General features: G+C 42.7%; 1 protein-coding gene across 1 annotated transcript in view; it reads right to left on the bottom strand.

Annotated features, from left to right (window-relative positions):
- Positions 1–1,668: 1,668 nt before the first annotated feature.
- MYOZ1 (myozenin 1) overlaps positions 1,669–17,788 on the bottom strand; it is a 370,778-nt gene continuing 354,658 nt past the window's right edge. Inside the window, exon 6 of the mRNA XM_085603510.1 lies at positions 1,669–2,326. Within this exon, the coding sequence (XP_085459636.1) occupies positions 2,095–2,326 (232 nt within the window). The 3' untranslated portion in view covers positions 1,669–2,094. The remainder of the gene's footprint in view (positions 2,327–17,788) is intronic.

Here is a 17,788-nt window from a genome sequence, read left to right as displayed (position 1 = left end):
TGTCAGTTTTGACTTGTTGCAGAGATAGTAATATCTCGTCTAGTCTGGAGTCTGTGATGAGAGTTGTCGTATTTGATGGATGGACTGAGGATGGTGGGGGAGGAGTTTTTGTTTCTTGTGTGAAGTTTGATGAGGAGTCGTGTTCGAGAATCTTGTGTTGAGATTTATCTTTGGGTATGTCCATGACAAGGGGGGGTGTGGAGCTTGGGTGTAGAGGGGTCTGGGTGTGGGTTAAGTATGGGACTGTGGTGGTATAAGTGGGGATAGAGGGGACAGTTGGGACATCTGGCTGAAGAGAGGAAGGTGATACATATGTGGTTGGGACTGTGTGACTCGTATGGTTATTGGGGAGGCGTACGAATAGAGGAGATGAGTGGCGCTGTGAGGATGAGTGATGGATTGGAAAAGAGGTGTGTAAATGTAGAGAGGAATGACTGGTTATCATGGCTTAGTTGGGAATCAGATTGGTGGTTGGTAATTAAGCTGTGGTTGGTAGGTGAGGGAGGGGTGTTCTTAAAACGTTTTCCTTGATGAGCGGAAAGATGTTATCTAGTAGGTTTAGATTGTGGTCTGATGCTTGCATGAGAATGATCCCATTGTGATAGATAGTGAATGTGGCTGCTGCTTTATAGAGTGAGGATGGGAGGATAGTTAGTGTGAATCCGTGCTCTGTTTTCCTCATGTTGGCGACCATAAAAAGAGCGAGAAAGGCTTTTCTCCATTGAGCTCTTCTTTTAGTATAGAAGATGATGTCATAAGTAATGTGCCCTTTGTTCATTGAATAGTAGGGATCAGAGATTGGGGTTTCAGGGTGAGATTTTAGAATGTTGTGTTTAAAACCTTTAGCTGCTTTTTTTGTAAGGTTGGGGGGTAGATAATGGAGTATGTGTGGCTGCCCGTGCGTTCCATAGTGAAGACTAAAGCTAGTGGGAGCTTGTAAGAGGGGAATGACCAAGGTGGTGTGTCTGCGGTGGAATGGACTTTGGGGGAGAGGTGGCGTTAGGTCAGATGTGCTGTACTCTCATCTATCAATTGTTGGGTTGGGAGATGAGGCTGTTGACTATATTCTTTGGAAGCTTACTCATTACTGATATCTCAGTCCAAGATGGCCGCCATGTTTTACTATTTAGGTCTGGACTTGCATTGTAATCCTCTTTCTATTTCCATTAAGGGTCGTCATGAGGAGAGTCCTTTTTCTTTGTTTAACTAAATAGTGGAGATTGGTCCTTTTTTTATTTCCCCATAGATAATTCTCTGTCGAAGTCCTACATTTCTTTCAATTGAGGCCATGGTTATGGTCCCTTATCCCTCTTTATAGCTATTGTGGCCATTTTGCGTGTTTTGTATTTTGGGTGTTTAAGTTTTGTAGTGGTTTGGGCTTGTAATGGCTGGATTACCACCTCCTTCCTCAACCTTTTGTTTTATCAGTTTATGCTGCTTGGTTCTAGGTAGTAAAATCAACGTGAAGGAAACAAGACTTGTAGCTCTCTGTGAGAGTGTGTTGGGCCATTTTTTAACACAGTGGCAGACATAAGAGGGCTTTCTGCATTTGACTGATAAGTACAATATCACATAATCACTATCCTAGGCTTATGAATTCAGCATTACTATATACTGCAATACTTCGAAGGTAGTAGATCGATTGATAGATCAAAAAGTGTAAATAGGTTTTCTTCTTTTGGGGGTTTTATTGAGTTTCCACCAAATGACACAAATGAAAGAGGCTCACCAAAGAAAACAATTCTTGCAGTGCTCATACATGTGGGCATTTCAAAAGAAAAGCTGTTCATGTTTTGTCTCCTTGCCGCCCAGTAACGCAGTCGGGTTTTTGCTATTTTTTTCTTTATTACCTGCTCTTTTGATCCTTTACTCTATTTCGCTCCCTCCCTTTCTCATTTCTTTCTGTCCTACACATTCGCTCTGCCCCATCTCACCTGATTCAGATATGCACAAATACCACAGAAAAGACTCGTTTCAGGACACAGTGGCTAATTCAGGTGGCTTAAAATAAACAAAGCTCACTTAGGTGTGATAGATAGATTAGTTGTATTTCTCATATGTCTAACGCAACAAACACGCCCTTGCTGAGAGGACTTATAGCTCATCTGTTTCGCCATCCATTGGCACACTGAGTTCAATGTTCAGGTTGGAGACTTCACCCGACCTCAGCCAGCCGACTGGAGTCCTGTTGAAGGTAGGTCTATTGACAACATCTTGGGTGTAGACATCCATAGGTTCTGGCTCTGCAGGGGTGGCATCAAACTCCGGCATCTGGAAGGTCATTAGTTTAGATGCCTTCTCATATCCGCCATATGGCATTGCAGACCTGCAAGGAGAAATGCAATAGTGATAGAAGCAGCATTGTATTGCACCATATATGCCAACACAGCACTTCAAAGATTACCCCAATTACATTTCAAGTAAAGTACAGCAGGACAAGTGTTTAGCCAAATTAACATTATGGGACTCAATAAGGAACATTTACTGTCCATTATCACCCATAAACATAATCTCTTGGGGAGGTAGCCAAACCCTTGTGCCGATCAGCAACAACGTGGGAAAGTCCTGCCTTCCAAAAATCTCCTTCATGCGTTCATTAGTTTGGACCTGTCATGGCAACATTAACCACACACAACCCAGGCGACCTCAAAATATAAAAAACCTCCACAATGACAAATGTATGTGCTCTGCCTCTTGCAGTGATGGACCATACTATATCTTTATTTATTTTCATGGTCAACTTTATGGGGTCAGCTTACAAATGTAAGCCATACAATATACAGCACAAACACAGAATATATAATAACACAACAATAAAAATACGTATAAAGAATAAACATTGCATCAACCTCCCAGAGAGTCCTCTTGAGCTTGTAATTCAATGCCGCCAATTATAGTGCAATGCCATAAAATAATTTTCCTTTAATTACAAACAAAAAAGACAGCAATACAATCAGCTAATTGGAATAACAACTTCATTGGGTCATTGTACAAGAAGTATATCAAAATTAAGTTAGTGGCGGCCGCCTCGGAATGGGAGTGGTGAGGTGGGGGAGGCAGCATTACAAAACAAGCATTGGCATAGCCAATAGGTCTCGCCTTTGGGACCTTATAAGGATTTAGTTATGCAGCAGGTCCCAAAGGCGAGACCTTTTGGCTATGTTAATGCTTGTTCTGCTTCTGTCCTCCTATGTTTTGCTTCTGTAGGCTCTGCTTGTCTCTGGATTAGGTCCAACTCTCCTCACATGGAGAAGAAAGGTCTCCAAAATGCAGCTGCCCAGTCCAATGCCTGTTACATGCCACTGAATCAAGGAAACCGATGAAATGACTGGCAGCAACAGATTCACACTCGCATCCAGAAGCCCAATATAAAATCATTGCCACCCATCTTTTTAAAAATAACAAATTGGCAGTAAGTTTATATACATGTAGTAGCCAATTAGCTTTCCCAAAGTGGAGCGAAGAGTGCAATCAGAAACCAGTGTGGGGGCCATCTTCACATTACCAACTATGGTAGCTGCTTTTTTTTAAGCTTAGCATAATGTAATTTCTTGATAGGAGGAAAAGACACTGGATTTAATAGCAAGGTGGTTAAATAACGTTCAATGTTAGTTTTGAAAAAAAGAGCCACCGCTAGTACTGTTAAATGTTTGAAATTTTGACCAAAATCATACAAAATACAAGTCCACAAGTCGCAGTTGGAAAAGCGTTGCCTGTTTGTGTCACACGCGACACTCTTTTAACATCATTTCACATCAGAGAAAGGAATTTAGGTGAGTGTTGTAGCAATCGCAGAGAACTCCCACTCAAATTTAGCAATAGTTGGTTGCAATGCTTTCCAATCTGTATGCAGCAGGCTGTGGACAGGCAGCACACAGTGTGTGCACTGCACTCACCAGGCTTGCGCTGCTTTACTTAATGGAGTGCGGCTCCAACATCTGTCTTGGTTTTCACCACGCAGCGCCAATAGTGTCAGGAAGCGCTATAAATCCGTGACTTATGCATTTTAGTGCAATGATGCAGACCACCACACTAAAATGCATTAGTCTAAAGCCTGATGCGTGTTACTTGGCAGGGCTGAAACTGCAGCGATTTTGCAGTCAGAGTGGAGAACTCTGCACATAAAAATATAGGACAGGGCTATCTTTTTATGTGCAGAGTTCTCCACCTGACTGCGGACTCTCCGCAGCTGTAAACCTACTATTAACTTGTAATTTGTGAATAGCAAAAAAATTGTAAACGTACACATAAATGTAAATTTACCCTTGTGAATCAGTCCCTGTCTAAGGAAAACCCTTTACCTATAAAATAATTTAAAAAACGTTCTACATTGAGGAAATATGGTTATGAGTATAAAACGTATTTACTTATTGTCTGTTTGGAGTAGGGAAGTGAGCAGTAAGGTCCCATTGCTGAGCCTTAGTAGCAGGTTCCTCCATCCTAGTTTCCCTACAGATTATGTTGGCACTTACAAATCCTGCATAAACAGCACATATTAATAGCCACCTGCAAAGACATACCAACCTTCAGCGGCAAGTCAACCAGCACAAACATGCAAACACCTGCACCCACGTGCACCTGCATGAACAAATAAACACTTGCACTCTCACATATGGTGACCAAATAGTCACTTATCCAAAATTGTGCTTTCTATGTTTTTTAAACATCCATCATGTGTTCGTCCAGATGGCGGGAAGCATGACTACAACTCCCAATATGCACTTTATTCAATGGCAGCCCAGAACTGCAACCTGCCTGCCCTTGTGAAATGAAGTCATGTCACCCCCTTTAAACACCTGCAAGAACATATTTACACATGTATTCACTGTAGGCATAGACATACAAAGAAAAAACCTGGAAACACACACACACACACACAAACAACATCGTGCAGGTACCCCGTGAAAGTATGCCGCACAAATTAATAGGCATATGAAGGCGAGCACGCACCTCAATACTGCCGGTGACACCACGCTCACACTCAACGTCAGGTAGATTACACACCTTAGCGCTCTCCCCCTGCGTGCCAGCTGAGAGACAGCGTGCACTCCTTTGACTGCTCCTGGGACCAGTGCACCAATTACTTCAGCCCCGGGGTCGAATCAGGCCTTTCGAGTCCTCTCGAAGACCCCGTCACCTCACATAGGTGGTGTCACAGACGCCCTGCTCTCTCAACGGTAATAAAGTGCGCGGTTGTGTGCAGGTGGGCTGCACAGTTCGGCCTGAGGGGATCGCGGTGGCGGGATGCGCACGATGCACGGTGGGTGACCCCGAAAGGGAGGACCTGCGACGCACGAAGCCAACCTTTAGTCTCTGATGGAGGCCACCACGGTTTATGGACAAGCGGAAATTGTTATTGCAAGGAGAACAGCAAAAATATTGATTGCGTGTTTTTGATGTGAACAGTTAGGGTTGCCATCGTTCTTAGAAAATATATCAGCCTGTTATATCTTCCAATTGTTATTTACTCTCCTTTTGTTCTTCTACCTGTTTCCCTATCACCACTTGGTATTGCTCCTTAGAACATTCGGCCCAATGTTCTATTACTGCAGAGCCCGTTTCTAACGGTGCTTTCTGATACAGCTTCGATACTGGCTGCACGTTTGTTCTGTAATTCGTTAATACTTACATCTCTGCAGAAACGTTGTAAGGCATCGGCAAAGTGGGTGATTGCCCAGTTCCCGCATCTTCGTGGGTATCCCTGGTGAAGTTTTTGGACAGTCAAAAGTCCTGACAGTTTAATTTAAACAAGTGCGGTGCCCGCGCACTGCAAGGAATGCGAGGTATGCAGCTGGCACCCGGCCGCGCTGTTGCTCGCTCCCGAGCTCCCTAGGCCAGGGGAGAGAGAAGGCGGGACATGCACCCGCCTTTGGCCAATTGCGTGAAGTTTTTCTTAGAAAAACGCAGGCAAAGGCCAATAGAGTGTGAGAAAAAAAAAGCACATTCATGAGCGTTTGCTCCGAGTTGAAACTCCTTACTAGACACCTCGCAGGGCAGCGCATGCGCGCTGGCTCAGGCGAGACCTAAAAATGATCATAAAAAAAGTAACTTACCTTTTCCTTCACCGCTGCACGTCTCTCCTCTGTCCTCTTCTTTATGATCTACCGGAAACACCCATGCTTCCGAGCTCTCCCAGCCAATCATGATGCTGCAGGAGCAGCGTTGTGATTGGTCTGAGCGTCCTGTTTGGGCGCTCAGGCTGTGCCTGGGGAGGCTGTGCATGTTCTCCATGGGGCTGTGTAACACAGCCCAATGGAGAACATGCCAAGGGCGCATGGCGGTTTGGCTGGCACAAAAGGGCCAGCCAAACTCTCATGTGCACTTAGAGAAGTGGAAACAACTCCTCACTCTATTTAGCATCACAGAGTCCAGCCCCACAACCACCTGGCTCCAACTATTGATTACTTTTCTTGTGCATTTGTGTATTAACGTTTTATGATATGCATTTTGAGCTCTGACAATGTGCTTTTTATTTATTGTTTCATATAACAGCATGTTCAAGTTTCAAGTTTATTTTATTTAGAATTATGGAACACCAAAGAGGTCCACATAAAATCCCAAACTTACATACATGTACATAAGATAAAATTCAAATTTACAATTAATTACACATGATAAAATATTCCACCCCATTATGAGACCACACAATCATAAACAATATCCAAGGTTCAAAAAGCTTTTGTTTGACAGGACTTTCCTGCCATCAGTGCAGGGGTTTAAAAAATATATATAGAGAAGAATAATTTATATACCACAAAAATGCAATCAAACAATACAAATGACTAATACATAGAAGATAAAAATTGCCCACATAAAAAAGTATCAGCCTCTACAACCTACAAATTGACGCACTTTAATATAATTTTAAAAAGCTCTTAAAAAATGTAAAAATTATATTACAAAATATTTCATTAGGAGGATCATAAAGTGATTGTAGTACTGCTGAGGCTGGGGAACAGATTGGCCTCAGCCATTTCAACCGACATAATAACTAAGCAGGACTGATGAATAATACATGGTTAATATCTTGAAGACTATTTTAGCACAGGTTACAGATCGCTGATGAACTGTACCATTTTGCCAGGAAGGGATTTAAAGGAAGCAAGCCCTGCCTCAAGAGTAACAAAAAGCGGTGCACTCCATGTGTCAGATTCCGTGAAATATAAGCCTATTCTTTATTTATCAAACAGGAATCAATAGCCGGATGGTAACCCTTCTTTAAAGTACAGGCTTCCCTGTCCATACAAAAACTTAAGGACCAGGTGGCCTGTTTAAGAGTAGCTTTTAATTAGTGAGGCGTCATAGTAAAAATCAAAGACAGGTCTAATTGCAGCAAATCTATTGCAATCATTTAATTTCTATAGATTAATTAATTTTCTTTTAGATCACCTAAAATTTCTTTTCGCAACCAAAACCTGAGGGTACCATGGTCACTCTTGGCTAGACCGACTCATGGTCCAACGCATTACCCCTGCAAGGCCCTGTGACAGGTGCTTTTCAATCCACATTCTAACCGAAGGGTGGCCACAGAGAATGCTGGATTAACTGAGGCTAGGCTTTTGGGAATTCTAGCTTCCACTATGTTTAGAAAGCCCCATTTAGATACAGCAATGAATTCTATACCATACAACATGGAGGCAGAAATCTTAGCATGAAAGCCCTCCAATAAAAGTGCATAATGTCTTTTCCCAGTGGCCCTACGGAGGGAGACAAGACATTTAGCCTGAGATGTGGCTTTAAACGTATTATTTTATTTAATATTTAAAAATGTATTTTTAAGAAAATGTTTCAATGATAGAAGCATGACCTAAAGTTTATTGAACAGACGATGGAAGAATTGATCTCCGGTTCTGACTCAAAGGTTGGATGAAAGAGATAAAGTAGAGAACTAATATTGATGATGATTCTTTGGTAAAATTACAGTCACATATAACCTGGCTATCTCACTCAAGTTCAAGCTGGAGAAAGCTCCTAGATTCATGGGACGAGGCAAGCTCCAGGCCCGCTGAATCCAAGAGAAAGAATGATCCACTTTCTTATTTAGTGAGACGAAGACACTCTACTGTCGGTAAAAAAAGAGGAGCTTAATGTCATGTATTTTATATAGTTTGACTGGGCACCCCTCATATCATGCACCTGCTCACCATTCCTACAGGGCATACGAGTCTCATATATTGTTTCTTATTTGCAACTATTGATTACTTTCATGTGCATTAGTGTATTAACGTTTTATAACATGGCAGCGCCTTGAGACCCTCACGATTGAGTAGCGCGCTTTATAATCCCCCTGATTGATTGATAACATGTATTTGGAAATCTGACAATGTGCCTTTTATGTATTTATTCCTATAACTGCATGTGTAACATGGCGAAAGAATTTCTATGCATTTTTTGTCACATTACATCATTAATGATTTGAACTGTTTCTCACAATGGTTGTGAGAAGCACTGTAAAACAGTGTCTTCAGCTAACTTGGAGAACAAGGGGCATTTACGACTTCGGCAAAACTTGTTTTTTCTCCATCAATGTTGCTTATTGAGAACAAACTGGAATCACATTAACAGAACTTGACTGTATAGATTCCAGGATGCCTGCCTTCAGCTTTCAAGTATGTGACAAATGTAATTCACTCCTCATGAAGGCAGACCTTTCAGTGATGATCATTAGCTAAGACTCAGGAAGAAGAGAATTCATATAATGTAATAGGCTGTTTGTTTTTATATTACTTACACTCTACTAATACATAATCGTCATACTGCTTTGATGCATATTATAATGTTTGCGCATATACTCTGGGCTACAGCAGTTTCAAATAGATCCATATAAAATGTTATTTCCGATTTCTTGTGCATGTTTTCTGGGTGAATGGGTGAAAGGAACCCACTTATATACCTGCAGCTCTGACAAGTAGTGTTAGGTTACTAACACAAACTTCACTGGGCATTTCATTGTTGTTCGTGGGACACACTCTGTTTCCCCCACTCTGAACGGTAAGTTAATATGCCTGCACTTCCTTAGGGCCATGGGAGCTCTAAGAGGTGTGATCTGCTTCGATCCTATTGATGCAGGGATTCTGCTCATGCACAGAACTATGCGCCGGAAACCAGGACCTTGGTGTATTGTTGTGTACTAAAAAAGCCACCTCAGTGCCCAGAACGCCAATCCGACTAGCAATAGTGTCTCATTCGTTCTCCGTACTACAGCGAAGCTGCCAATCATTAGACAACCTAGAACAGTAGTGTTAGGTTACTAACAAACTTCACTGGGCATTTCATTGTTGTTCGTGGGACACACTCTGTTTCCCCCACTCTGAACGGTAAGTTAATATGCCTGCACTTCCTTACGGCCATGGGAGCTCTAAGAGGTGTGATCAGCTTCGATCCTATTGATGCAGGGATTCTGCTCATGCACAGAACTATGCGCCGGAAACCAGGACCTTGGTGTATTGTTGTGTACTAAAAAAGCCACCTCAGTGCCCCGAACCCCAATCCGACTAGCAATAGTGTCTCATTCGTTCTCCGTACTACAGCGAAGCTGCCAATCATTAGACAACCTAGAACAGTAGTGTTAGGTTACTAACACAAACTTCACTGGGCATTTCATTGTTGTTCGTGGAACACACTCTGTTTCCCCCACTCTGAACGGTAAGTTAATATGCCTGCACTTCCTTAGGGCCATGGGAGCTATAAGAGGTGTGATCAGCTTCGATCCTATTGATGCAGGGATTCTGCTCATGCACAGAACTATGCGCCGGAAACCCGGACCTTGGTGTATTGTTGTGTACTAAAAAAGCCACCTCAGTGCCCAGAACCCCAATCCGACTAGCAATAGTGTCTCATTCGTTCTCCGTACTACAGCGAAGCTGCCAATCATTAGACAACCTAGAACATGCGACTTAGTAAACTCTCAGGAATAGTGGGAACCAAGAACACTCTTTCCTTCACAATCATACTTGTCCACAACGTGAGTAATCAGAGACACTGTATAGTTTAAAATGTTTATTTTTAACTAACGTGCTCTAAGGTGCAGTACTCTAGCCAATACGAGCAGCATAATGCATAAGAACAATATAATCAACATTGTTACAATTCCATAAAGCACCAAAGGGGAAATCATATTATAAGGACAGTGGAAACAGGACTATATCGCTTTTTACCACTCTCCCCGTGCTCATGAGCTAGTTTAGAATAATTATAGAAGACCTCTGGGCTTTGTCAGCGAGACCCCATACCTACGAGATAAGATGCAATGAATTACATCCCAGGATCAGCACAGCTCTTCTATGTTGGAAAGGTTTTCTCCAAGTGCCTTCTCATGCATGTAATGCCATATTAAACAGAACCCGAGTTTCAGTTGGGCCGCTGTGCTTCATTTTATGTCTATGTGCGTGGGACTGACCAAAGTGACAGCATATATTGTTATTCAACCTTGAACACGCTGTGCAGATAGAGAGCACGGTGCCCAGCTGGATATGTGAAAGGTAGACATGCAATGTTCCCTCTAATTTGTTTCCTCTGTGTGCGGCAGTGTAAGTGATCCGTGCACTGCAGCCATGGCTATATGCGCCAGGAACCAGACCGCGTCTGTGGGTGCAGCGCTAAATATCACTCCAAACTTTTGCTTAAAAAGTGAAAAGACTGTGCATTTCCACACTTACAGCACCACGTTAAGGGTCTTAAGACAGATTTGCAATTTGGATACACAAGCCATGACATGAATTGCTCACACAGGCAAGTACACTTCGGGTTTAAAAAAGCACGAGACTCCAATGGTGGTACCATCATAAGATTTTACTGATGTAGGTGTACTGTTAGACAGAAAGAAGCAGCAAAATACCAGGTGGGCGGCACACTAGGCTAAGCAGAGATTTCTAACTTATGTGTTACTTAAGAAACGCAGAAAGTCCAAAAGCACAATGTGTAAAGCGTGATGGTGCTCAGACCTGTCCAGGCAGCCCGCTCTGTCAGGTGGCACAGGAGCTAAATTATTGGTCACGCCGGCAAATTATTTCTAAGCAGCCCGGGACGGCCAACTGGAGTCCACTGGGTGAGGGAGAGTGCACTGCTGCATCATTCAGTTAGGAGACAGCAGTGAGAGGGCCAGTCGTCACCAGTGGAGAGTCACGCTGCAGAGGGAAGAAGAAGAAGAACTACAGAACGAACACAGTAAGTATAACCAACAGTCACTGTCAGTCACAGCATACCAGTCACAATCAAATTGATTTAATTTTAGGAAAGTGCATGATATTCTTTCTTTGGAAGTTCCCGGCTGCCTATTGAGGAACATCAAAGCAGTAAGCCATACACAGGGTACGGTAGTACGTCCTACTTGCTTTCGCCGCTGTAAACTTTAGAACACGCGTTGGTGAATTATCTGGTGTGTATTCTAGCACCAAATCTTAACATTTAGCTGAATACATCCGCCTTTGACAGAAATACTGAATAGCGTCACCCACAGTAAGAACTGAGATACAACTATGAACTACGTGTTGGGCAAATTAAACATCGTCTTTCTTATTGTGGTGCTGGCTGCAGGCACAGTGGCAATGTACTGTGTGCGTGCTTACAGGATTTCACAGTGTTGTCAGCGTTGGTGACTGAGACTATGCAGGATGTTTTCATTTTAGTAGCATCACCATAGAAGGCATTGATGTTGCTTGGGCTGGCGGCTGGGCCCCCATAAAATAGCATGCAAGGGGCCCCGTAAGAAGCAAAAACTGCAGTGAGCCAGAGCGAGAAACCATGAAGAGAACTGCCTGTGGCTCTCCATGCACTCTGAAACATCTTGAAATTGCAGCTATAAACTTTTTCCTTCCTCCCTGGCTGAAGCACCAAAACACACCGCAGCTCGAGACTGAAAATAAAGCTGCTCTCAGGCACTGGTGGAAAGCAGGTTGATACCTTTTCCAGTGAAAAATTGCCCATTAACTATTCAAAGAATCTGCAAAGGTCTGGATCTGATACTTAATAGGACTGAATACAAAGGCCTGGATCTGACGCTAAATAGGACTGAATACAAAATGTTATTTATTCACTGGAACGTGCCATTTCTGTGTATGTTTATTTTAAGTGTTAGTCACTCATAGATCACCTCTAGAACACTTTTAAAACTGCTTTCTATTTATATTTGTTCTTTGTAGTATGTACAGATAAAATGTAAAAATTCCAGCTTTAAGTGATTTTGCTTATTATTGTACTGTCTGCAACATCAAAATATCTGCCCTGTGTTCATTTGATTTCAGCAGGATGTGCTTAGCTGTATTATGGTGCAATAAAGTGCAAAGGCATGGGGGTATGAGATGTTTTAGAATTACTTCTTTACTTTTATATCTTCTGGGCACACAAATCATATCAGTATCCTAACTTTCCATTTCAGGGGTTTTGAAGCAGTTTCAAGATATTGTAGGTCTTATTGATCAAAAGGGTGTAATTTCCAATATTTATCTCTTTCCATGCACTTCATCGCTTGGTTTCACTCTCCAGAAAATGTCACACTATGGGGGAGACTTACTTAGATTTTGCTGTATTCAGAGGCATAACTGAAGAACTGAAGTACCATTTTCAGCATCTATATGTTCCTACAATTGATATATATAGAACAAAGGTTGCATTTTCAAAGTCAGACAACCAATATAGAAAAAGCGTTTTCTTTAACAAATGTATTCTTTGTTGTGGGCGAATACATGCCTCCCGCAGAGCCTTTTCCCTCCAAAGGACGGCAGGGATCCGCCACCCTGATCGTCATCTCACCACTGCCCGCGCAGTAACTGGAGGAGGATCTTTCTTTATCAGAGGTGCTCATCGAAATCACTGTGCATCTTTTGGTCACTTACCTTTTCTTATATTTAACTGAGATCCTGCTGTATCTGGGTTGTAATGTAGAGGACAAAGTAGTTTTCGATGCAGTGACATAGAACTCAATTAATTTCAAGGCTGTCAAGTATCATAGACACTGTCATGGGCCTTAGTGCGAGAAAGCAATGAAGCTCCCAGCTGCAATCTGAATGACAAAATACAGCAATAATCGGGGTTCCGTGGGCTCCTTTGAGCCCTGGGGACACTGCACCTGCTGCACCAAGGGAAACTACACCCCTGAGTCTGGGATGATAACAAACATATATGCGATATATAGGACAATGATTTTCCTTTAAGAAATATTGTACACTTTCAATTTACTGTAGCTCACCCAAATGTATTAGCGCATGACGGTGCTGCAATTAAGTATTTTCGCAAAGGCGCCGCTCTGGTTTTAAAAGTGGCGGCGTGAAGGCTCTCCCGGGATGTGTGCACGCTTCACTCAGGACACTATGCGCTCGGGGTCACTGAGGTGCGCGGGTGGGACCGCACCTTACAGGGCACCCTGGTCCCTGGCACTCCTTACTTCCCACGTACTCTACGGCAAATCTTAATAGTTTGGCTTACCAAACTTTCTTATCAAGCCCCTCCAGATCACCAGAATGCTGCGATCAGATTTCTTCTAATCACCCACCATCATCATCACCCGACCTCTGGTCACCGGTTTGATTTCCACTGGCTCCTTGTTGTGAAACTGTTGATTTTCTAGGCTCTTTGCCTGATGTACAGAACCTTCACAAAACAGGTCCTAAGTATCTCTGTAACCAGGTTAGTCTATATAAACCTACTCGTGACCTTCGCTCCGTCCATGGTAAGCTGGTCACAATTCCACGTCAGTAAGGCGAGACATGAAGGCAGTATTTTCAGTTTCTTGTCCCCTAGGCTCTGTAATAAGCCCCCTACCGCCAAAAATTCGTCTATCTTCTTCTGAATCTGTTTTCAGATAGAAACTTAAACCCTAGTCCACTTACTAAATCTTCTATTTTCTTTCTCCAGCTTTCAATTGGATGCCGAACTGTGGGAAGCAGCACGCTTCACAAAATACAATTACATTCTATGCATCACAGGCACAATGGCTGGACATTCTACAAAGGCATGTCCAAGATTTCCTTTTCACATTTAAATGTGCGCAGTGACTTATTTAATTCAAGTCATACAGTATCCAATTGGTTGCTTTTTATTGACGAATGCGTTTTTGTCACTTGCTTGCTATGCCTTAACATTGGGTCCTTTACGAGCTGTCCTACTTGTCCCTTTCAGGTGCTCAGCAATGGATGGATTTGGCCCCAGGGATGAGTGGGCTGATTCTTGCAATACAGCTACTGCTCTTCCCATCCACAATATTAACAGGCTCCTGAATTCAGTCACTGTGCTTCCGAAAAGCAGTAAAATTGTTTTTGCCTGTTAATGAAAGGATCTGGAAATGGAGTTTCTCTTAACAAATGCCGTTAATCAGTCACTTTTCGGATCTTTAAAACCAATATCTAGGATACAATCATTAAAGTTTAATTTTGTACAGCAGTAAACACCACATTTCCGCCATTTATAAGGTATGAAAATAGCAGTTATTACTATTAAATAGTTTAGGGTACTTCCATCGAAAAGAGTCTGCTTTAACCAGTTTTAAATTCCAAAACATCACACTAGCCAGCGACAAGCGTTCAGCACACCCAGCCACCTAACCGGCCTATTTATGATGACATTTTTCAAAAACAAAATCTATATTAATAATACTTTGCAAAGTTATTCTAATACTTGTAGCAAATAGGCACATTCATACATTTGTACCCTGTGGTTTAAAAGAAAATAAGTGTGAGTGAGAACTTGAAAAAAGTGAAGCTTCATACACTTTTGTTCTTTTTTTTAGTTTTAGGTAGCGCAAACTCGACCCGGAGGGGTCAAAGCGCTTTACATGAGCACCAGTTATGTTATAGACTTACACATTCATTTTTTTTTGTTAAGTGATATGCCCAGAAATTGTAATCTTAAATTTAAAAAACTGATTAAGCTGACTGCTAAGGTTGAAGGGCTGGGCAGCGGTGACTAGGCCTGGTGAAACTTTTAAAACGCTTCCTCTGGATACCGGCGGGGCCAGCGTTATGAGAGGCTGCAGGCACTAAATAAACCTTGGCAGCCGTGTTCAGCCCGGACTCATGTGGCATGGCCATATCAGGCAGCAGACACCACCAAGCTGAGACTGCCCGGCAGCCGCTGTGGCGGCACTCACTGGAGTGCCAAATAGAGCAAGGCTGCGGGCTGATTGTGGGCCATTGTGAAAATATTCCTGTTAATTGCAGCGCAGTAGGGTGCTGCAATTAACAGGAATACTTTCACAAGTGCCCACAATCAGCCCTCAGCCGAGCTCCATTAAGAGAAGAAATGCAGCAAGCCCAAAAGCACGACGTGCGCTTTACACGTTACTTTTTGATGCATGTCTTCTCTCAATGGAGCGTGGCTGAGGGCTGATTGTGGGCACTTGTGAAAGTATTCCTGTTAATTGCAGCAACCTACTGCGCTGCAATTAGCAGGAATATTTTCACAATGGCCCACAATCAGCCCGCAGCTGTGGCCCATTAGGAAAGAAATGTAGCAAGTGCAAGAGCCACTTGCTATGGAACGCGTCCCCACAACCTGAAAATTACCGTTTTTCGCGCCGCTCGCGTTTTAAAAGCTAAGGACACTAAGGACAGCTAAGGTCACTAAGGACAGTGTGCGGGCGCAACCCAAACAATAGTAGTCGTTTTCCTGCTTGACAAGCTTTAAAAATTGAGCATTGCATTTGCTAATTTTAAATACATAGCTACAAATCAGCTTTGTTCATGCGTGACATTTCAGGGGGCATCTTCAGCACTACTAGCTGTTAAGCTGAAGATTTTTCCCTGCTGACATTACCGAGACTCCTTAAACTGTTTGTTATAAGATTTAAAAAGAATTACAAGCCCCAGGACGCGATCTGTTCTATGCATAAAAATGAACAGCATCTGAAGACATTCCACATGACAGGAGCCACGTAGCACCTATGCAAATGTGTAAAATTATTTCTGATTGTTCTGTTCGATAAGTGGTTCAAGAAATGCTTGTATCTTAAACTGTAAGTTAGTACAGGTATGGGTAAGTAAACATTTTTATAGAAATTAATCACCATCAGGTATTCAAAACACTTGTTATTTACGATACTATATAAACCCACCTATTATCTGATGTAATATCAGGATTTCTAAAACAGTATCTGTTTATGGGGGCGATGGCAGCTTTGACATGTTCTGAATACTGCTGCTGCACAGGGGAGGAGTTGGTTGCTCCCTCACCAGGCTAATGGTGAATAATTTGGGGGGAAAATGCCGGGTACTGCAAGAACTGGGAAAGAAGGCCTCAGCTGTTGAGAGTTGGAAGCATGACTACTCTTAGCCCAGAAGGCCACAAAGTGCCCTAGTGGCGAAGACAGTGAGCCCCGACTCTGAGTCTCTCCCAAGAAGCATCTTTCACGCCGTTAGGAAGAAGACAGTGAGGGACTCTTTGACTCATGGTGCAGGGTGGCTCAATGTAACGGGCCCCACCCATGCGCAATTTTATTTCAGAAGAGTCCTACGCCTGCCCATGCCTGCTCCTCGGAGCCACATTCCTGCTGTTGCAAGCACTGTCTATCACCCTGATCAGATGATGACAGGACCCAAACAGCTGGATCGACCTACGCCCCCGATGACAGCTGTAGCCATTGGATAAAGTTGACAGCGGCCCCTTGACAACTGTACGCTCTCGCTGACATCCCTTTGGCAAAATGTCAATTTTGGGGCATTGCAAATGGGGAAAAATTGAATATCGCCACATTTTGAATGTAAATGCTGATGGCTTCTGCTGCCTCTTGGAGGATTCCATCGCTGCATGTGCATGTGATAGCAAGGATATGAAGAAGGACTCTTGCCATATGAGTGTAAATGAGACAGAATTCTGTAACCTTGCAGTCTTTTGATTACTTTAAGGCCCATGGCATTCTTGCTACATTAAAGCAATGCAACGCAAACAGGCTAAAGGTACCACACTTTGAGTCACACTAGACACAACAACAATTTCCCGTCACAAATTAAGTACCTAGAATACTTTCCATGACAATATTCTACTAACACTTAAAAATAGCACATTAAAAGTAAAAAGGTTAGGCTTAGCTTGATGCCAGGAAAAAATGGCCGCTCTCTGGTGAGGCTCAGCTGCACCTCAGGAGGGTTGTTCGACCTCCGCTTGGACAAACCTGAGTTTAGCCGCAAGAGTGGGGTCCTTCGAGGTATGAAGAGCCCCTGAATTGAATTATGTGATTTCCACCAGCCTGGTGAACATTTTTGGTTCCTTTTTGAAATAATAAGAAACTGCGCTTTTCCCTCACGGGGCTCGTAACCGCCATCTTGAATTTCTGTTGTGTCAACATTACTGCTCTCCTCACAACACTTCAATTTTGATGGCTTTCTTACTACTTCGTACCACTTTGGATACACAAACGTAATCTCCTATGAGCCCTTCTTATTGAGGATATGTGGAGAGGGTAGGCATGATTCTTTGACAGAAATTTGTATGACATATTTTTCTACTGGATTTTCTATAATGCGGTGATCTACATGGTACCTCCTTTTAAGGGAAATGTTTCAAGAATCGTACATGAATTGAATCACTGCTAAAACACGCTAACGTATTTTCTCTCACAAGTTCAATAATGTCCCCCAACACTATTTAAATAAGTTTATCTGTATGCGGTTTCCTATCACCTCAAGTAATCTTCCTGTAATTTTTCTGTCTGTTTATGGGGAGAACAAACAAAGTCGGTGAGACACACTTCCACCCTATAAACATTGTCATCTCAACTCAAGGATTACAATCCTTTCAACATTCTTCATTCCAACATGGAAGAGGGCCCTTGTAATAGCGTATCCCCTCCATTGGGTAC

The sequence above is a fragment of the Triturus cristatus genome, chromosome 1_2 (assembly GCF_964204655.1).
Source record: "Triturus cristatus chromosome 1_2, aTriCri1.1, whole genome shotgun sequence".
Lineage (NCBI taxonomy): Eukaryota > Metazoa > Chordata > Amphibia > Caudata > Salamandridae > Triturus > Triturus cristatus.
This window is presented reverse-complemented; position numbering and strand designations above follow the sequence as displayed.